We start from the raw sequence: 22,714 nt of genomic DNA, 5'->3' as shown, positions 1-22,714 counted from the left end.
AGAACCTGTTCCAGTTTTTATCAATCTGGCATGGTATATCTTTAGCCAGAACTTTTACACAGATAGTTAATTCAGAATTTTTTTCCATACTGGTTTCAATAAGACTGCTCAGAGAGGTAGCCCTTCCCCCTCCTTTCCAGCAGCTTCCCAAGTCTCTTTAGAAACTTCTTTAGGTGAGGGGGATTCCACCTCTATTCATCTTAAACATTCGAGACTATGATCTGGTGGTTTTTTTCTCTGGCAGCTCTTGTATCCAACTTTTAGAACTCTTATCCCTATTTTTTCTCACATGCAAAGCAAAATATTAATAACACAGGAAGATAAAGTAGTATTTAACAGCTCATTAGCTGTTCAACTTTTCACTGGCGTTCTGAGGAAAAATGAAAGTGCGTTGCCCAGATAAGCAGCCGGCCTTTTACAGTTTAAAAAGAACTTCTATCTCTGCTTGAACTTTTCACAAAGAATTTAAGCAGATTTACTCACATTTCAAGAAGGGAAAAAGGCATTTAACAACTTATTTACATTCAGCAGGGTGAGGAGACGAAGATTCAGCTGTGCATCCCGTCCCGGCAGAAGTCATGTCCCAGTGATTATTTTTTCTTCTAATTCATGCCCATCTCTAGTTTTCATCCCCACCACCAGGGATAAGGTCTGTTTAGGAGAAACCAATCCCCAGCACATCACATTGCATTGAAGGTATCCCACAATAATATATCGCTCTTGGGAAAATCCAGTCCCTTTTCCTACCCTAAGTTACTCTGGGGATTGCAGCTAGGTCAGAGTGGCAGAGAAGCAGGAGTGATTATTGACAGCAGTGTACTTGCTACTAGTCAAAAAGTCCAAGTCTCAGTGAGCTGTTGCTCTGATACATGGCTGGCCACCTTTTCTTCTCATATCCTCCAGCAATCAAGAGATTAAAATTGTGATACCTGAAATTCTGGTACCCTGAGAATTGCTAACTGGCCATTGATGGTCTCCATCTGCTGCCTTCACTTATTCTGCACTGGCTTCTGAAGCAGGTATGTTAAGCAACTAAGCATAGCAATTCCTTTCCTTAACAGCAAGTTAAAAATGCTTAATAGATCGTTTGATATCACAATAGATCTAGTTATATGTATAATATAGCTGCTACTCGAGCACACTCAGAAATATCTACTAAAATGCATATATACAGGCAATAACTATTTTCGTGTTTAGGTGTGTGTGTGTGTTTAAGGCAGCCAGAAATCTTCCCTGAAGTCCACTATACAAAGTGATTTAGCAGCAACAGAATATAAAACCTACATGTTGCCACAAACTTCTTCTAAAAGGTCCTCAACTGGCCTGATGTGGAACTTTATAGCCATGCTGACTGCAGATTTCAGGGCCTTTGGTAAGATTGCCATAGTGAAGCCTCTGTCTTGCCATTCTTACTGCTATCAATTCTAGGCATATAAATCCTGACTTACTTCATCCTTGCTTACTAAACAGGACAACACAAAATGTTTTTTTTTCTGTCCCATAAAATGGTGAGAGTTTTCTTTGTCTGACTGTTGCAATTTATGAATTTTCAAGACTGGTTTCAGTGCATTTCTCTCAGGTGTGTGTGATGGAAAATACCATAACTGTTGCATTCTTGCAAATACTATTAAAATGTAGTAGCACTGGATGCATCATTTCTGTCTGTATAATAAACCAATCTGCCCTGTATACATCTTCAGCTTTAAAATGAAAAAAACAAACAAACACTCATTTGCATAGTTTGCCTGAATTGCAGAACCCAGACCCCTCCATACTGGTTAACATGCTAGAAATGGGAATGGGAGAATCTGCAAGATGTTGTTGTGCCATGTCGAGATAACAGCTCAAAGCAGCAAGTCAAACCTGACTCATCAAGATGATTCAATAGGTAGGCCCAGGATACACAAATGGCCAGAAATAAAGGCACAAATCAAGTGGACGGTGCCACCCCATTCCCTTAGTGTGCTGGTGACTATTCTGTGCTTTGAAAGGGTACATGAAATGGCAGTAAAGAGGAAGAGAAGCAGAAAAGCTAGGAGACAGCAGAGTTTGGCAGTGGAAAAATCAATTCTTGTTAGGATTTTGATGTGTCAAATTTGACATTTGCTGAAGGAAGGTTCCTCACTCTACAATTTAGTGGCAGATAGCCACGTATGCTAAGTTGAAGCTGGACCATTAAGATGAAATGTCCCTGATGATCTTTTCAATAGTTTTGTTTGCCTCTACAGGGAAAGAAGAAACCTGATGTTTTGAAATGTCAGATTTTAAACCTGTTGGAAAGAGGGAATATAGGTATTATATACTGTTATTATTTATGCCTTAGTCTGTGTTTTTCTAAGGCATGTACAGAGGTAAACTTCAAAGAACTATTTGCACTATTTGAAATTTCTTAAGTATTTTAAGTCTTCTGTTCTTTTCAGAACAATTTCCTTAGTTTCTTAAGCCTTTTGATTTTGCTGTTGTCCCCAAATCTCCCACCTAAGGGAGATGGTTCTTTAATTATGATTCTCATGGAGTTACAGGCCTTGTGGATTTATACCCCTTACATTGTTCAGTACAGCACCAAATCACTCCTGCTGCCAGATCTCCTCCATGAACTCCAGTACACTCTCCATAACTATGTACAAGAAATCAGTTTTCTGATGGAATGGTATGCCTAGTCATAACATTCTAGTATATTGCCACGTACCAGTCTTCCAAGCTTTATTTCTTCAGTCCTCTTCTCTCATTGCTTTTATAAATTTTGAAGTTACTGTTGTCCCAAAATATACAGCGGTAATAACAACATGACTGCAACTCCTTTAGATGCCTGTACCAGTTTTGTACCATAAAATCTTTATATAAAAAAAATTTCTGTTCAGATACTATCATTTTTCTGGTCTGAGTTCACTGAATATGTAACAAAAAAAAAAAATTGACACCAGTCTCTGTTTTCAGCTTAACACCTCCTTTGGTACAACAGGGTACCCCTCTCAGGTTGATACTCTGGCCACTTCAGCCACACCAAGGCCTGGCTGTGTATGTCAGCTTAGGCTCCTTAGAGAAAATGTGGGATATGTATTTATCCATCAGATACACTTTACCAATCATGCCATCCTACTGATTACCAGCTTCTTGTTTTATGTCATTACATCCTCTCCTTTTTCATCAATGTTTAAACTTTCTGAGCCAGTTGCTTTTCTATTTCAGGAAGTCTGGAGCTTCTGAGTGTTGCACATATTTTCTCTGTTTTCTTTTCTTCTTTCCCTATCTGCATGTCTTCTATTCCCTGTTGTATCATTTACTTCCTACTCTGCTGGGTTGTCCTCAGGCTAACACAAATAGTATTATGTATGTATCATACTAACAGCAAATCCAAGATAGCATTTTTCAGTACAACAGCCTATAACATCCCAGCTCTCCACTGAGAATTCTAAAATATGACAGGATACAAAAAAACCCAGGAAGTTAACAAATGGTCCAATAAACCAATGTGTGGGGCTTTTTGTTTTCTTTTGTTTTGCATGTAGATATAGAATAAAATAAGTCTCCTTCTTAAACTACCTAGATAGACTGTCTATGGGCTGGAAAATCAAGTGATAAAGCTTTAACTACACCAGGTAACTGGTGAGAGGTTGTACATTCTAATGTTTCCTAGGAGGATGGGAAGAACTGAGGGAAAGGATGTTCTATACATTGTTGATATAGAAAACTGTTACAATAAAAAAATTACAGATCATTGAATCAAGACTTGAAATTTCTTAAGACTAAAATATGAAACATAATATTATAAGAAACTATTATAAGACAAATGTGTAACATGCCAGTGTGCATAGTATAAGTATGCAAAATGGCAAATGTAACACTGACTTTTTACAATATGGAGGACCCAGAAAAAAAGGCTAGATTGCTAATGGGTGTTCTGTGTAATTTGGTAGAAAGTGTTATTTAAGATAAACATTCTCAAGCATATAGGAGAACACGTCTTGTTTAGGAAGAGTCAACATAATTTCTGCAAAGATGTCTCACCTTTGCATTTAAACTTTTAGAGACCTTTGAGAGTGTTAACAAACATGTGGTTGGGAGTGCCCTGGTGGATATTATGTACTTAACATTTCCAAAAGGGAATTTTGACAGATTTTTTTTTTACCAAAAATTTCTGATTAAGAAACACAGGCCCTCATATAAATCATATAAATCAGTTAAAGACAAGAGGCATGCAACAGCAGCAACACACAATAAGGAATAGTTCTGAAAAATATAAGAAGTGTGGTTCTTTAAGGATTCATATTGAGACCAGTTCTTATTTTTATTTTTATTTATTTATTGCATTTATACCCCGCCTATCTAGTCATTTCGACCACTCTAGGCGGCTTACAACATAAAGGGTAATAAGTTCAAGAAAAATTTATAACAATTAATTAATTAAATGATTCAGCAAGATGGGAAAAATGCAAAATAAATCAAATAAAGGAAAAAGGACAGGAATTAACTGGAAGGGAAGGCTTGCCTATACATCCACGTTTTTAGTTGGTTCTTAAAAGTACCCAGCGAGGGTGCAGCGCGAATCTCCGGAGGTAGGTTATTCCAGAGGCGAGGAGCCACCACTGAGAAAGCCAGTTTCTAGTTCTTTCCTTCAAGGCCTCCCTCGGTGTCAGGCACTTCAGCCTCACCTCCTGGGTCATGCGGGTGACACGGGTAGAAATAGTTGGGAGTAAGCGTTCTGCCAAGTATTGAGGTCCTAAACCATTTAGCGCTTTATATGTAAGCATTAACACTTTAAAGTCAATGTGGAAATGGATGGGCAGCCAGTGCAGCATGGCCAGAGTAGGAGAGATACGTTGGTATTTTCTCACTCCTGTAAGGAGTCTGGCCGCCGCATTCTGCACCACTTGAAGTTTCCGCATCAGCTTCAAAGGAAGCCCCACGTAGAGTGTGTTACAGTAGTCTAATCAAGAAATTATGAGCGCATGTACTAAGGTAGTGAGCACCCCCGTGTCTAGGTAAGGTCGCAGCCAGGCAATCCGCCAAAGGTGGAAAAAGGTGGTGCAGACTACCGACGCCACCTGTGTTTCCATGGTGAGCATCGGGTCCAGGTGTACCCCCAGGCTGCGGACCCCACTCTCCCCCAAACATGAGGGAGTTTCCCAAGCCACCATCAACAGGGCCACCCACCCTCAGAACTTCCGTCTTGTCCGGGTTCAGCCTCAGCCCATTCTCTTGCATCCATTGCTGTACGGCCCCCAGGCAGCGCTGGAGGGACAGGACGGCATCACCTGCAGTTGGTGAAAAGGAAATATAGAGCTGGGTGTCATCAGCATATTGATGACACAATGCTCCACGCCCCCTGATGACTCCACCCAGTGGCCTCATATAGATGCTAAACAGCATTGGGGAGATGATTGACCCCTGTGGAACCCCACAATTGAGATTCCACAGGCCGAAATACTCTCCCCAAGCTGCACTCTCTGGGGACGGTCCTCCAAGAAGAAACGGAACCAGGCCAGAGCCAAGCCACCAATACCCAACTCAGAGAGCCTCCCCAGGAGGATACCATGGTCGACGGTATCGAAGGCTGCTGAGATGTCAAGGAGGACAAACAAATTTTTTTTACCACTGTCGGCCTCCCTCAACAAGTCATTGTACATGGCGACCAATGCCGTCTCTGTACCGTGACATGGCCTGAAACCCGACTGAAAAGGATCCAGGGCATCTGTTTCATCCAGATGTGCCTGAAGCTGGTCAGCCACCACCCTCTTGACCACTTTGCTCATGACAGAAATATTGGCGATGGGCCTATAATTGCCAATTTTGTCTGCCGCCCAATTAGGTTTCTTTCTTATGGGCCTAATGAGTGTCTCCTTCAGGGCAGAGGGAAACCTGCTCTCAAGGAAAGACCCATTGATTATTACAGTGGCCCATTTTGTTGTTATCATCCTGGCTGCTTTGATTAGCCAGGCCGGGCATGGGTCCAAGGAGGAGGAGGAGGCTCAACAGTGGTCAAGCACTCTGGCCACAGAATCAGGCATGAAAGGAGTCAAGGGTTACTGGGCAAGACGGAGTGCTGGACATCTCTGCTCGACTCACTGTGTTCAAAAAAGGAGAGAGGTCCCGTTGAATGGCCTCCACTTTAGATTTAAAAAAGGCTGCAAACTGGTCAGGTGAAAAACTAGGGGGAGGCCTATCATCCAGACCAGTTCTGGATAGGTCGCGCACTATACGGAATAACTCCGCCTGCTGGTTGGACGCTTCACTTATCCGGTTAACGAAGTAAGTTCGACACGCAGCCTTTACCTTAGACAGGTAAAGGTTAGTTGTGACCCTGACAGCTATCCTATTATAATCCGTCGGGTTCTTCCTCCACCTACGCTCTAGCCTTCTCCTATGTCGCTTCAGCGCTCAAAGCTCCTGGTTAAACCAGGGCACTGGACGAGCTCTACGACAGAGAGGGCATTTAGGTGCGATTGTGTCTATAGCCCTGGTTGCGAAGGTGGACCAGCTATCAACCAGAGCATCAACAGGGGCGCCAGCCAGGTCCGCTGTGACCCCTCTCATGACGTCCTGGAATCCAGCCGGATCCAGTAGCCTTCGAGGGCGGACCATAGAAATAGGTCCCTGCTCCCTGCGAAGGGGGAGAGCCACTGTGAGGTTACATTTTATTAGGTGGTGATCTGACCATGACAAGGGGACTGACATGAGGTCCGTCACCACCAAATCACACTCGCTCCAAATGGAGGAAAAGACCAGGTCCGGTGTGTGACCACCCATGTGGGTGGGGCTTGCCCATAAGTTGCCCTTGTTGACTTGCCCATAAGTGACCTGGTATGCTTCCATCCTGGAATACTTTTATGACCCCACTATCATGCCTGATTCCTGACATTTTCTAGATGTTCAGAGAATGTTTTCCACAACTACCCCTCCTGTGTTTTCTCAATGCAGAAAAATAATAATGAAATACCTGCTTAAGGTTAATGCTGTGTGGAAACATTTCTGGAGTTGGGACAAGCAGTGAGACTGTAGGGTTTGTGAATGACAATGAATTATTAAAGGTAATAAAATTAAGAAAGGATTGGGAGGGTGAAGTGAATGTGAGGGGAAGCCCTTTTCAGACTTTTTAGCTGAAAAGGTTGGAGTAAGGGCTTGTGTTGTGTGTGTGTGTTCATGTCACCTCCACATGCTGAAGGCTTACACAGAGCTATATAGAAGAATTTATGTAACACATAATTAGATTCTGGAATCTAAAGTGGAAACTCTGGCCTTGGCCCAAGGACCTGGCAAGCCCTGTGTGTGAATCATCAGCCCAAAATGATCTATATAAACCATTCCGGTGTTACCTGTTCACATTTAATGATAGATGTAGACATCAAGTGATCTCCCCAAAAAACACATAATAAAACCCTCTGTGAAGATTAATATATTGAAATAGTATTAATGATGTTCAGTATTAAATCCAGCATTAACATATTTGTACAGCAGCTACAAAGACTTTGTTATGTATTCTTTTTTTTGGTCTTTCAATGAAAATATGTGAAAGAAGTTGGTGCACCAGCCCTACACCCATACTCCCTTTCCTTTCCTTTCCTTTCATTCTTTGACAGATGTCTGCAAAAGCATAGCATTAGCAACAACATCAATCTCATTAACATTAAGATGTGAGAAATTGCTTTTTCTAACTAAAGTCTAATGATAGTTTATGGTTATTTATAACATTATGTAAAACATAACATACTTGTAGAAAATATAGAGAGCTTTTAAAGATTCAGCACAGACATTTTCTAGTTACCCAAAACCTACACTGGTCACTGTTACTATATAGGACTACAACCACTGGTGTGGGAGTACAACCCACTGAACTCAAAGGGACTTTGTAACACAATATAGTTTTCATAACAACTGTTTAACTATATTCTCTGATCATACTGAGAAACTGAGATATGGTTTCAGTGGCATGTTTGCAAGAATAGCCATAGTGATTATGATCCACCAGAGGCTGAACCTAATCTATGCATCTGTATGCATTTTCAAATGTGCTGACTGGAATGACTTTCCTGAAGCAGCATGGGAAAATAAGTCACTTTCAACTGGAGATGTGCACCAGCTTCAAAGAAAACTGAGACAGATGTCTCAAGCCTACTAACCTTTTATACTTTTAACCCTTTTATACTGGGTTGGGATGAAAACAACTTGATTTAGATTTTAGTGTACACACAAGGCAGGTATACATGCAGACTACTGTGCCAGGGGAGCAAGTTTTCTTCTCCTATGGCAAAGGTTTATTTTGCCTCGGATGTGGAATCAATTAATTGACATTAGCTCCACATGTGTATATGCTAGAGATGGGCATGAATTAAAAAACGAATTTCAAAATTCATCAAAAATTGCTGATTTACCATTTTATGTTAGTCAGAAATAATGCCCCACAATGAATACGAATCAATGAATTTTTAGTGATTTTTTAAATTTCACTGGGCTATAAAATGCCCCCCAAGGCACCTTGAGACACCAAAAATGACAGAGAAGCTGGAGGAGAGCCAGGGAAGCTTTGTTGCAATCCTGGTGTTTCTACCTGCTGGTGGCCATTTTATAGGAATTTAAAATCAAGATGAACCAACAAATTGATTTGCTGGTTTATTGGAAAAAATGCATATTTGTCATTCATCAAACCTTGATAAATTATGAGAAGAATCACCATTTTTCAATTCATGCCCATCTCTAGTCTATGCCCCTGTTGCTTATTTTCTTTTTAATTCCTGCTGATATAGTACTATACCAGATAGTAGCATTTTTTTGAAAAATTAAGTACAGTGGTGCCTCGTATTACGAGCGCACCGTATAACGACGAATCCGCATAGCGATCCCTTTTCCGGGATCGCTAATGCGGAGGCATAGCGTCGGCCCCAATGGGCAAAACTCACTTACCGATCTTCCATGTGGGGGGCCCGTTGGAAGGAGCCGCCGCCGCCGCCGCGAGAGTGATGCGGGGCCGTGCTCGCCGGGGAGAAAAGCAGGCGGCGAGACAGGCAGGCGGAGGGAGGGAAGTGGCGCGCGCTCGTGCGTCCGCCTCCCTTCTTCGTCCTCCTTCCCCCACACTTTCCCTCTTCCTCCTCCTCTCTCTTCTGCCGCCGCTGGGGAGGAACACAGGCAGGCAGGCAGGCAGATGGAGGAAAGGAAGTGGCGCGCGGTCATGTGTCCGCCTCCCTTCTTCGTCCTCCTCCCCCCACACTTTCCCTCTTCCTCCTCCTCTCTCTTCTGCCACCGCTGGGGAGGAACGCAGGCAGGCAGGCAGGCAGATGGAGGAAAGGAAGTGGCGTGCGGTCGTGTGTCCGCCCCCCTTTCCCTCTTCCTCCTCCTCCTCTTGCCCTCGGGCGATCGGCTGTTGCCGGACGCCCGAAATGGCCACACACGTTTTCGCGCCCTCCCCTCGCTTACCGAGGGCGCGAAAATGGCTGCCGGACCCCGGGAGCATCGCTGAAGGGTGAGTTTTGGGCCGATTTGGAACGCATTAAACGATGTTTAATGCGTTCCAATGGCTTTTTTTGTCCCGTTCAGCGATGTTTCGCTATACCGAAGGTTAATCCGGAACGGATTAACCTCGCTATACGAGGCACCACTGTACTGTGTTTGCCCCCACCCAATTGATCCCCGGCCAGCAGAATTTCTCACAGCCCCTCTTGACTGCTGGTCCAATTGCCCTCTCACCCAATCAACCTCCTGCTAGCCACATCCCATTGCGATCAATCACACACACCCTATGCCCAACAACTGCTTACACACTAAAGGTCCAACACATTCCCAAAGCTGATGACACTGCATAGCAGTCCTCATCCTATGTCCTGGCCATATACTGTATTTTTCCCCATTTGCAGCCCCCTTCCCCATCAGGAAGCATAAAAGTACTATGGATGTTGCAGAGGTCTTGTTAACTCAACAAGTCCTTTCCATTCAGTGCATCTACGTACTCCAGCTTGAACTAAACATTGGATTTAACTCAATACCACCATGATAAAGGTTAATATAGAACCATGTTACTGTCATAAAATCACGTTCACTCAAATCTGATCAGAATTCTAGAATATCTTCAGTTAGTGCTGTTTCTCAGGAATCCAGATACCTATAAGGACCACATCTGCTGATGTTTTCTCTTTCCCAGCTCCAGCTCCACCTACATGCCTTATGCCATTATAACCCCTATAGACATGTTACAGGATCAGTTAAAAACCGAACACAAAACATTAACTTTCTCTTTCTTTGCTTGCTTCCCCCCTCCAAATTTACCCATGTTTGTGCACACATTTTAAAGTGTACTCATTGCTTGAATGTATTTTCCCCACGACTAAAGTGAATCAAAGCAATTGTTTGAACTATTTGTAAAGTTCACATTTTTCACCATGCTCTTTAGAGGTGGGCATCTTTTCAGTTGCATCTGCAGCCCTCTGTCACGGTGGGGGTCTGTGAAGTGCACGTGCACCTGCCTTGGGAAAAGGCAAACCAAGACAAGTCTGCGAAACAACAGTAGAAACAGACTGCTCTCACATCCCTACACTTGCTGTAATTCAGTAAAATGTAGGGAGAAAATGTGATTCTAACTTGCAAGTTGTCAAAGGGTGTGAGGAAAGATTTGTCTGCTTTGCCAGCTTTTTTTTTAGCAGCCCATGTTCATGTGCCTTTTAGAAGCTGGATCTATAGGCATTAGCAAGTGATAATAGCCCAGCACAAGAGTTCTGAATGTAGGCTAAACAGTCATGTGAAGAAAGGGAGCATGATAGCATTTTTATCCAGATGTGCCTATGTTTATGAGCATATTTTAAACTGCACCCATTGTTTGAATATACCTGTTTTCCTCCTTACACCTTTTTGTCCCTCCTGGAGACAGACACTCTGAAAAGGAGCCTTTTTCCAAGCTTGACAGATCTCCACTAAGTTTTGAATAGGGAAAATATTCACATGAAAAGCCTTCCCATATATATGAAACTCTCCTGCACAGACCATTGCTCTCCATTTCACAGAAACAATGATTGTGAGGCTAGTATGCACCTTCTTTTCATATGTTTATTTGACCTACATTTAGAATGCCTGAAGATTGTTAAGGCTGCTTATCTAGATTCTGTAAAAGCATTTTCCTCTGATTTCTTCAGCTTGTGCTCCTGAGAGAGGCACAGAGGGATGCTGTATTTTTTCCCCTAATCAGTTGGCAACCTTAGACTGGAAGATGACATTTCTCCCTCTTCCATATTTCAGACAGCATATGATTATTGCTCTGTCTCTGCCAACTAACTGACTCTACACACTGAGTGACAATTTGTTACAGACAATTAATTATCCCTGTACTAGCTAGGCATACCAAAGGCACACGTTCCTTTTTTTTCTCTTCCTTTTTCTTTTCAAGTGACAGCTTGATCTCTGTTTATAACATTGCTCAACTAGTTGTTCTAAGGTATAATAAGGTAAGCAAAACAATTGCTCTTAAAATATACTCCTTTGTGACTTTCCAACCTAAAGTATATTGAGAAGTGGGATTTTAAAATTTACTGATACTATTTTCTCTCTATGAGTTTCCTACCCAGCACAAAGTTAGATGTTCCCACCCATCTAATTTTTATTTCAAACAAAATTATGGCTTATGTTGAAGAAAGGCAGCAGACTGGATTTCCTTTGGAATGTGTACTTATGTTATCCCCACCTTCACTGGAGAAAAACTGTTCTCCTCACACTTCCTTACTGCATCCCAGTTCTGATTAATTGGAAAGCCATTAGGAAGTGTAGGAAGTGTTTCATTTGGAGAGAAATTAATACTAAATGTGAAAGAGGCACATAAAAGTGACAAGTAACACATTTTTAACACTGAAGTGTTATTTTCTTCAACTTTCTGCCTTCTAAAAATGCTTTATTTCGTATTTGTGCCAATAACATGCTAGATTTCCATGCCTGCTGCTATAACACAAATAGTACAGTTACCGAGCAGCTTAGCTAAATTGTTATATGCCGAGTGTGTCTCTCACATCTTGACTCTCAAATCTTCATTTTTTAAAATGTCTGTTTGTTTGTTTGTTTATTTATTTGAAAGTTGTCTAAGCAAGGCTCAACATGACAAGAAAGTTTTCATTCATACTTGTTGGCCTTCCAGCAAATCCTCTAGATCAGTGGGTCCCAACCTTTTTGACACCAGGGACGAGTTTAATTGAAGATCATTCTCCCAAGGACTGGGAGGCATTCTTCTGTCCGTCCATGCAGGGTGCTTGTGTATGTGCATGCATGCATGTGTGCATGCGGGAGTGCAGGTGGGTGTGCAAGTTGGTGGGAATGCACGTGCACATTCCTTCGGCCCTGGTCTCATTGGCCTGGTCCTTCCAAGGCCATGGATTGGTACCAGTCTGCAGCCTGGGAATTGGGGACCCCTGCTCTAGATTGTCTGTGGTTGATGCCAGAAGCCTGAAGTGGGGGGACCACAGACAACTGGTGGTGAATGTAGCCAGGAGAGGGATCCATACACAAATTCTGGGAACCCCAACCCCTAAAATCTGATGGCTAAGACAAAGCTCTGGTCAGATCTTCCCCACTAAATTCTGTATTAGCCAATCAAGGGCTCTGGAGGAGAATGTACTCACTAGTTAGTTGGTTAGAGCCATCAAGAATAGGGACATTTACTGCATTCTAACATTTAGCACTCCCTGGCTGAAATCTTGCTGTGTTACATAAGCAAAGTCATACTTTTTTGCCTGTTCCTCACTGGTAAATACAAATCCCCTACTGGGATTATGTGGGGCACATAGGCACACTGATTTAGTGGATGTGAGCATGGCTTTCATGAATCACAGTGGGAGCTCTTTATTTACCATCAAGGAGCAGTCTGAAACTTACAACTTCACTTATGTTACAAAACAAGATTTTGGCCAATGTAACCTACAACTCCTGTATTTTTTACACACAAAACGCTCAGCACACCAATGATAAAGGGTTGACACCTAATTAAATGGAGGGACCCATGCACAGCTGTATCTATGGGACTTACAATTTTTCTTTCCTCCTAAATTGACCCAAGAGACAGAGGAGCTATGTTTCCTTCTGGGAAGTTATGGAAATCCTGATTATCCTCAGAAAAATTCAAACTAAAAATGAATGGACCTATAAGCATAGATGACTCATGGCTGGAGCACAAGTGCACCAATCCTCCAGAATTTTTTGACTGAGGCATTCTGCCCACCTGCTTTGCACATGAGCTGCCTGTGCCTGAAAGTGTCTAGTGAGCTACTGCCAGTCCTGTTTCTCATCGTTCATAAATAGGTTTTGTCCCTCTACCCCCACCACCAGGAAAGGTGGAATAGAAAGATAGGCAGGGTAGCTACAAGGTTCCTTAGTACAAACCAAAGTGGGATGAGTCTGAATAAAGATGATATGTGGCTTTTTAACCAACAGCTCATATTCATTTCCAGCTTTCAATTTAAATACACATTTCATCATTACTTTCAAACACCTGATATATTTGCATGAGAGTTGAAGTATCCAGCCACTGATAAAAAAAATCACCTCCACCTGTGCCAGTCATAAAAAGTAAATCAGAAAGAATTATATGTAAGAAACGTTTGAGATAATTAACTGGAGGAGGAGAATGATCATATGTGTGCTGGAAATCGAACCTGTTGCTTTGGTTTGCTTGTTTCTCCATATTTTCTGGACATAAATATTTGTTAAAGAATAGTAATTGTCATATTCCCAGTTGTTCCTATATCTAGTCTTGAAAGAAAAAGGAGGAATAACCCAACCAACTGAATGGGAACCATTTGGTCCAATGTATACTTGTTTCAAAATGAATGAGGATGAAGAATGGGGTTTCATTTCCATCATCCACTTAATAACAAATTTTCATTTTCTGTGGGTTTCCATCTCTTAGTGGCTGCTATTTTATTTTCTCAGACTATCTCAAATAGTACATATTTCAACAACCTTTTCTGGAAACTGGAAGTCAGAATGCCTTGTATAAGCATTGTTGTTGTTTAGTCATTAACTCGTGTCTGACTCTTCATGACCCCATGGACCAGAGCACGCCAGGCTCTCCTGCCTCCTGGAGTTTGGTCAAATTCATGTTGGCAGACACTGCCCAGCCATCTCATCCTCTGATGTCCCCTTCTCCTCTTGCCTTCACACTTTCCCAACATCAGAGTCTTTTCCAGGAAGTCTTCTTTTCTCATGAGATGGCCAAAGTATTGAAGCCTCAGCTTCAGGATCTGTCCTTCCAGTGAGCAATCAGGGTTGATTTTCATCAGAATGGATACATTTGATTTTGCAGTCCAGTGGACTCTCAAGAGTCCCCTCCAGCACCACAATTCAAAAGCATAAATTGTTCGGGGGCCAGCCTTCTTTATGGTCCAGCTCTCACTTCAATACAACAGTACTAAAAAACCGTAGCGTTGACCTTTGTCAACAAGGTGATGTCTCTCCTTTTTAAGATGCTGTCTAGGCTTGTCATTGCTTTCCTCCCAAGAAGCAGGCGTCTTTTAATTTCGTGGCTGCTGTCACCATCTGCAGCAATCATGGAGCCCAAGAAAGTAAAATCTGTCACAGCCTCCATATCTTGCCCGTCTATTTGCCAGGAGGTGATGGGCCCAGTGGCCATGATCTTAGTTTTTTGGATGTTGAGCTTCAGACCATTTTTTGCGCTCTCCTATTTCACCCTCATTAAGAGGTTCTTTAATTCCTCCTCACTTTCTGCCATCAGAGTGGTATCATCTGCATATCGGAGGTTGTTGATATTTCTTCTGGCAATGTTAATTCCGGCTTGGGATTCCTCCAGTCCTGCCTTTCGCATGATGTATTCAGCATATAAGTTAAATAAGCAGGGAGACAATATACAGCCTTGTCATACTCCTTTCCCAATTTTGAACCACTCAGTTGTTCCATATCCAGTTCTTACTGTTGCTTCCTGTGCCACATACAGTATAGATTTCTCAGGAGATAGATAAGGTGGTCAGGCACTCTCATTTCTTTAAGAACTTCCCATAGTTTGTTGTGATCCACACAGTCAAAGGCTTTTGCATAGTCAATGAAGCAGAAGTAGATGTTTTTCTGGAACTCTCTAGCTTTCTCCATAATCCAGTGCATGTTAGCAATTTGGTCTCTAGTTCCTCTGCCCCTTCAAAATCTAGCTTGTACCTCTGGGAATTCTCGGTCCACATACTGCTGAAGCCTACCTTGTAGGATTTTGTGCATAACCTTGCTAGCGTGTGAAATGTGTGCAATTGTATGTTAGTTGGAGCATTCTGTGACACTGCCCTTCTTTGGGATTGGGATGTAGACTGATCTTTTCCAATCCTCTGGCCACTGCTGAGTTTTCCAAACTTGCTGATATATTGAATATAGCACCTTAACAGCATCACCTTTTAAGATTTTAAATAGTTCTACTGGAATGCCATCACCTCCACTGGCCTTGTTTTTAGACAAGCTTTCTAAGGCCCACTTGACTTCGCTCTCCAGGATTACTGGCTCAAGATCAGCAACCACACTATCTGGGTTGTCCGGGACATCTAGATCTTTCTGGTATAATTCCTCTGTGTATTCCTGCCACCTCTTCTTGATGTCTTCTGCTTCTATTAAGTCCCTACCATTTTTGTTCTTTATCATGTCCATCTTTGCACAAAACGTTTCTTGAACAGATCTCTGGTTTTTCCCTTTCTATTATTTTCCTCTATTTCTTTGCACTGTTCATTTAAGAAGGCCCTCTTGTCTCTCCTTGCTATTCTTTGGAAGTCAGCATTCAATTTTCTGTAACTTTCCCTATCTCCCTTGCATTTTGTTTCCCTCCTCTTCTCTGCTGTTTGTAAGGACTCGTTGGACAGCCACTTTGCTTTCTTGCATTTCCTTTTCTTTGAGATGGTTTTTCTTGCTGCCTCCTGTACAATGTCACGAGCCTCCATCCATAGTTATTCACGCACTTTGTCCACCAAATCTAGTTCCTTAAATCTGTTCTTCATTTCATTGTGTATTCATAAGGGATTTGGGATAGATTATACCTGACTAGCCCAGTGGTTTTTCCTACTTTCTTCACTTTTAGCTTGAATTTTGCTATGAGAAGCTGGTAATCAGAGCCACAATCAGCTCCAGGTCTTGTTCTTGCTGACTGTATAGAGCTTCTCCATCTTTGGCTGCAGAGAATATAATCAATCTGATTTCGGTATTGCACATCTGGTGATGTCCATGTGTAGAGTCCCCTTTTGTGTTACTGGAAAGGAGTGTTTGTGATGACTAGCTTGTTCTCTTGACAAATCTCTATTAGACATTGCCCTGCTTCATTTTGAATTTCAAGGCCAAACTTACCTGTTGTTCCTTATATTGACTCCCTACTTTAACATTCCAGTCACCTATAATGAGAAGAACGTCTTTCTTTGGTGTCAGTTCTAGAAGGTATTGTAAATCTTCATAGAATTGGTCAATTTCAGCCTCTTCAGCATCGGTGGTTGGTGCATAAACTTGGATTACTGTGATGTTGAAAGGTCTGCCTTGGATTTGTATTGAAATAATTGTATCATTTTTGAGATTGTATCCCAGTATGTTTTTTCCTAATCTTTTGTTGACTCTGAGGGCTACTCCATTTCTTCAACGGGATTCTTGCCCACAATAGTAGATATGATAATTGTCTGGATTGAATTTGCCCATTCCCATCCATTTTAGTTCACTGATGTCCAGGATTTCAATGTTTATTCTTGCCATCTCCTCTTTGACCACCTCCAGCTTACCAAGGTTCATATATCTTACATTCCAGGTTTCTATGCAATATTTTTCTTTGCAGCATCGGACTTTCCTTTCATTTCCAAGCGTGTCCGCAGCTGTGCGTCCTCTCTTCTTTGGCCCAACCACTTCATTAGCTTTGGAGCTACTTGTACTTGTCCTCTGCTCTTCCTCAGTAGTATTTTGGATGACTTCCGACCTGAGGGGCTCATCTTCCAGTGTCATATCTTTTAGCCTTTTGTTTCTTAGCAAAGACATTGGAGTGGCTTGCTAGTTCCTCATCCAAGTGGATCACATTTAGTCAGAACACTCCACTATGACCTGTCCATCTTGTTTGTCCCTGCACAGCACAGCCTATAGCTCCTCTGAATTACTCAAGCCCTTTCACCATGACAAGGCAGCAATCCATGAAGGGGTGTATAAGCATACCGAAGAGCAATGTGACAATGTCATGTGTGGGTTGTGCTGAAAAAATTAAGAATTAAAATGGAATATTGTTGGTGATATCAAGCCTCATGCTACCAACATTTTGATAGAAAAAATATATATAGTAAATTAAATAAAAGAAGAACAAATAACGGGTGCCAAAAAAAGAGAGAAACCACTAATGTGATTTGGAGCAATGATTAAATGAATAAATTTGACAACAAGTGAAAATACAGAACCATTTTGATATAGCAAAAATGAGTATGAAGTAATCAAACAAAACTAGATGAAGATGTTTCCTCAATGGCTGCTGAGAACTAAAATATGCTTTCTGAATGAGCACAGATGGCTGCTGTCTAGGACGTCCCTCTCATGCTGAGATGAAAGGAGAGGGAAAATGGAGTATATATCTGATGGAAGAGGCTGTGGTACTGAGGGAATCCAAGAGTATGGTGTTTGGCTTTGAGAAATCTTAACTTAGCAAGGGGAAAAGGAAAATGGGCTGAAGTTCCCAGAATACCCAATCCAGCACAACCAGTTCCCAGAGTATTCTGAGAATTGAAGTCCAAAATAATCCTGACATTCACCATCTCTGAAAGATCCTGGTTTATAGACTGTCATTGCCGTTCTCAGTGTTTAATTGCCTATTTAAGAAGATGGGCAAGCGATCCATGTGGAGGAGAAGAGGGGCCCTGTATGTCATGTGGGATCAGCCAGTAAGTATCTGCTACAAGCTCCCTCTACTTCCCCTGATGAATTTTGGCCTGTTAGACCACCACTTGTCTACAGGACCAAGCCTTCCCAGCTTCTGGACTGAGAGGCAATTGCTTTCCCTCTGTCTGTCTTCCCTCCTGTCTGATTTTTAACACCTGGTTGGGAAGGTGTTTATGAAAGTCAGAGATGGCGTGAGGGCTGTCAATGCAGTATTCCTGTGTGAGGGAAATGAGGGGTCCTGTGTGTCATCTGTAGGGACTTTATGAGTCCTGTGCCTGCCTCCTTGCCTGTTTGATGATTTTAGCTCTTTGTCAAGGAGGAATGTGTTTTCAAAGGAGTGGGGATGTTACGGGGGAGCAGGGAGCAGCCATTACAGTTACAGAGGGAAGGAGGATATACAGAGTGGGAGACATCTACAACATTTTGGGAGGATGGCAGAGAATAGAATTTTGGTTGCCCCCCTCCCACCACCTCCCAACTGAAATAGCCCACAAAGACAGGCAAGCCACCTAGGTCAGCCAAAAGTAAGACACCTGAACATGTTGATCTGGCTTGCATTACAGAGACCTGGTTGGATGAAGCTGGGGAGCATAGTCTTTCTGAGCTTTGTCCTCCAGGGTTGTCTGTGCAGCAGCAGGCCAAATCTGTGGGGTGGGGAGGAAGATTTGCAATAGTACATCAAGGTTCAATTACCCTTATCAGGTGCCCTGTCCCACAGACTGCTGGGTTTGAATGCAAGTACATGAGAGGGGGTGCCTGGGACAAAACAAGGATTTAGTTGCTGTACGACTCACCCCACTGCACAATAATCTCTTTGCCTGAACTGGCTGATCCTGTTTCAGGTGTGGTGCTGCAGTTCCCTCAGCTAGTTGTGCTGGGAGACTTAAACATCCATGTGGAGACCAATTTCTCAGGAGCAGCTCAGGATTTCCTGTCTACCATGACAACCGTGGGGCTGTCCCACCTAGTGTCTGGCCTCACTCATGTTGAAGGACAAACTCTTGATGTGGCTTTCTGTACTAGGCAGAATAGTGGTGATCTCTATGTGCTGGAACTCTTGGTAGTTCAGTTTTCATGGACAAACCACTACCTGGGAAGGTTTAGGCATATTGGAACTCCCTAGGAGACTGATGGTTTTCCCAAGGACTCTTGGGAAATTTCCAGCTGTCTTGACAGGTGATCCTGTTGAGGCCTTTTTGTATCTCTGAAATATGGAGGTGGTGTGGTCTATTGATCCAATTGCTCCAAGTGTCCCCTCCCACAAATTGCAGCCAAACTAGCTTTTTGGTTTACTAAGGAGCTGGGGATGATGAAATGAGTGGGACTGAGACTAGAGTGATAATGGCAAAAAGATTCAGAGCAGATCCAATGAAACATGGGCTAGAGCCAATTAGAAATCCTACTCTGTGGCAGTGGTGGCAGCAAAGAATTTATTCTTCTCTGTCACCATTGCATCTGCACCAAGATGTCCAGAGGAGCTCTTTCAGGTGGTCAAGAGCCTGTTGCATAAATGGACAAAAGAAATGGATGCTGACCACTTCTTGGCCTGCTGTAAAGATTTTGCATGGTACTTTGCAGAGAAAGTCATTCAGATCTGCTCTGACTTAAATGCTGCAGTGGATGCGTATAGACCAGATGGGCGGGATACAAATCAAATAAATAAATAAATAAATAATAAATAACACTTGGCATCCTTTTTTCCATTGGCAACATGGGCACCATGAATACAAAAGTACAAAACTTCACATTCATAAACCAGAGGGTTGTTTTTTGTTTTTTGTTTTGTTTTGCTTTTCTTATAAGAATTGAATTCATTTTGTTTCATTTAAATGACATCTTTCTCCTGATTAATATTTTGGTTTGTTTTTGTTTACCTCCAACATTATTATTTGGAACTTATGGGGTGCCAACAGATGCCCTGTAAGAGAGGGCAGTTCATGACTAGAGCAGTAAGGGATGCGTCTGGAACACAATTCTATAATGTCTGTAAACATGCCCTTCTAGGAAAATATGGGCTTTTTCTGTCATGGTGGGACCTCTAATTTTAACAGGACATGTTGTAAGATATAAGAGATGAAAGGCTAAGAACCACTGCATGAGATCACACTGATCCTGTGCTTCCAAAGAGGTAGCTCTGGTAGATTATTTCACTATGTGTATGTATGCATATACTGTGTGTGTGTGTGTATATATATATATATATATATATATATATATATATATATATATATATATATATATATATATTTTAATTGTCCTTTGTTAGTTGGGTTTTACAGTTACTGAGGGAGCCTTAATGCCATGTGTCTTACCTTTGTGCCTTTTTGCCTAGCCAGAAATTATTGTTATTATTCTTTGCATAGTTCCCTGTGAAATATAATCTCTGGGATTAAAGATGATGTTATAAATTGCAACTGCGGTTGTAAGTGGTAATAAAATATAAAATAGGCTGCATCTTTCGCCAAGGCTGACATGCTAGATTGAGCTAGCAAGGAAATCTGTCTGTTATGGAGACAGTTGGGGGAGCTCTGGGACTCTTAGTGGAAAGGCTGCCCTGGCAGAGCTGCCGAGACTCTTCCTGCATCCTCACAATAGCTACATTCTGAAAAGCACGAGTTTACATGCCTGAAATAAATTGTTTTGATTAGAACCTTTAGGAGAGAAAGTCATAAGGTACAGTTTTATTGACTACTTGCCAAACAACCGAGCCCTCTGTTCGGGAAGCTTGTTTTGGTCTTGTAAGTCAAGCAGGCTACCAAGCTCAATTTTTTTCGGAAGTTACAGACTTAATACCTTAGTACATGATCATTTGGTCTGAATTATGATACCCAGTACATATTCAGGCATAAAAACGTTTGGATTTTAAGCATAGTTTATCTTAGAAGAAAGTTTCAAGTCCCATTACATTTTGTATAATTTATGTGCTCTGATAGATGGATGCTTGGAGGCTCTCTCTGAAATAAATTAAAGATATATAAAAACTGGAAGGCATGACAAAAGGGAAGATTTCAGACTTCTTGAGTTACTGGTGAAAAGTCTTTCCTTATTTGCAGAAAAGAGAACAGAGCCACTGCTTGCTGTTATTTTATGACAGGGTATGGCTGCAATTGTCATTGGTGTTGTTTCACACTGCACAGTTAGAATCATTAATTTTAACACCACTGATGCACATGTGCTCACAGAAGAATATAAAGAACAAGACAAGTATTCATCATGATAAGCAGGCCTTCTGAAGCAAAGGTGAGCAAATTGGGCACCTCTGGGAGCCAATTTTATCTCATTGGAACTTACCAGGGGGCACAGCTCACTGTTGCTCATCAGGAGAGGCCTTTCTCTCAGTCCCACCGCCTTCATAGGTGCATTTGGTGGGGACAGAGGAGATGAACTCCATCTCTGCTCTCAGACTTTGGAAATCCCTCCTGCAGGAGGCCAAACTGCCCCTATCTTTGCTGTCCTTCCACGCACAGGCAAGAGCTTTCTCTTCAGGCAACCTTTGCCTTACTGCCTGGCTGCCCGTGTGGGGTTCTTTAATGGACTGTTGTGCCTTACTGCTTTAACATTTTACTATTTTTAAGTGTGGTTTTTGTTTTATCCTATTTGTATGTGTATACTTACTCTTTTAAGGATTAAGTATTATATTTTAGGGATGTAAGTTGCCTTGGGTCCTTTTAAAGGAGAAAAGTGGGGTAAAATATTTTAAATAAATAAATACATAAATAAACTGAAATTTGTTAGAGCTGCAGCATAAGGGGAAGAGGTATTTCCATTCTAAAACAAAGCAGAGGGGCATTCCACACATTTTAAAGGAAACTCTTGCTTGGGGGGGGGGGTTTAAAGAAACATGATCCTCTTTTAAAACAAGATAAGTCCTTCCACAAGCTTTGTTTTAAAGTGAAAATGCAAGATTTTTTTTACTGCTTTTGCATCTCAGAATTCAAGAGAGCAATAGGAGCATAGCTATGTGTCACCCATGAGGGATGGGATTTTTTTTTTCCTGGGCTACAGATATCATAATTCTCCATTCTGAGAGTTCTGTCTACCTTGCAGGCACCTTACAAACCCCTCAATGTAATGCACCTAGGAGAAAGGCTGAAATTGAAAGACTGTGAGGTTTAGCTTGGCCATGCTCATCTCAACCTTCCTTCTCAGAAGAAAAGCTCCCCATTAGCACTGGAGAAGCAACACTCTTGCTCCAAAAGGAAGATGAAGGAGGGTAAGAAAGATGACGGACAGACTGCAGTTGTGGACTTGTTAAAGAGAGAAAGCCAGTACATCTGCTAAAATCCTCCAGTCCGAGACTATTAATTGCTAAAGACCTACATAAATGTTTGTGCTTGTCAATGGGCAAAACTACAGTCTTTCTTGACAAAGAGTTCAAAAGCCTGTAAATCTGCTACCTTACTCCTTCCAGATGCAGGGAACATACTGGAAATTTGTTCTTGTTTTTGCAAAAAAAAAAAAAAACCAAAACCTCCCTGTGTTCAAGGCCACAGATAGATGGCTAGCATGGCACTCAGTCCTGAGCAGGAAAAGTGGAAATTACAGTCAATAATCATTAGAACTATGAGCAGAGACATTAAGATGGGGAGTCATGGGATACTTTGAAAATAAGGGAGGTAAATTCCTCTCACATGTTGTCCCATTGCAATTCTGTAATGAGATCAGTTCTGTAATCAGTTCAGGAACAGTTTCTCCCAAATGATAGGAACTGCTGCTTAAGCATGTGCTTTTTCTCTGCATGCCCCCCCCCCCGGCTATTCTTTTCTCTCTAGGGAGAGGGGAAATCAAATAATCATTTGGCTTTGACTCACAAAATGTCTTTCCCTGGGGTCTCTTTAAGATGTTCTAGAATGTTAGGGTGTGATCAGATGGGAAA

At 42.0% G+C, this 22,714-nt stretch overlaps 1 protein-coding gene across 1 annotated transcript in view; it reads right to left on the bottom strand.

Moving 5' to 3' along the window:
- Positions 1–21,010, bottom strand: part of LOC140704951 (uncharacterized) — a 91,025-nt gene extending 70,015 nt beyond the window's left edge. Inside the window, exon 1 of the mRNA XM_078394037.1 lies at positions 484–21,010. Coding sequence (XP_078250163.1) covers positions 484–506 — 23 coding nt within the window. The 5' untranslated portion in view covers positions 507–21,010. The remainder of the gene's footprint in view (positions 1–483) is intronic.
- Between the last annotated feature and the right edge of the window lie 1,704 nt (positions 21,011–22,714).

This window comes from Pogona vitticeps, chromosome 5, assembly GCF_051106095.1.
Source record: "Pogona vitticeps strain Pit_001003342236 chromosome 5, PviZW2.1, whole genome shotgun sequence".
Classification (NCBI taxonomy): Eukaryota; Metazoa; Chordata; class Lepidosauria; order Squamata; family Agamidae; genus Pogona; species Pogona vitticeps.
The sequence above is the reverse complement of the archived record's forward strand: the minus strand, read 5'-3'. Positions and strand labels throughout refer to the sequence as shown.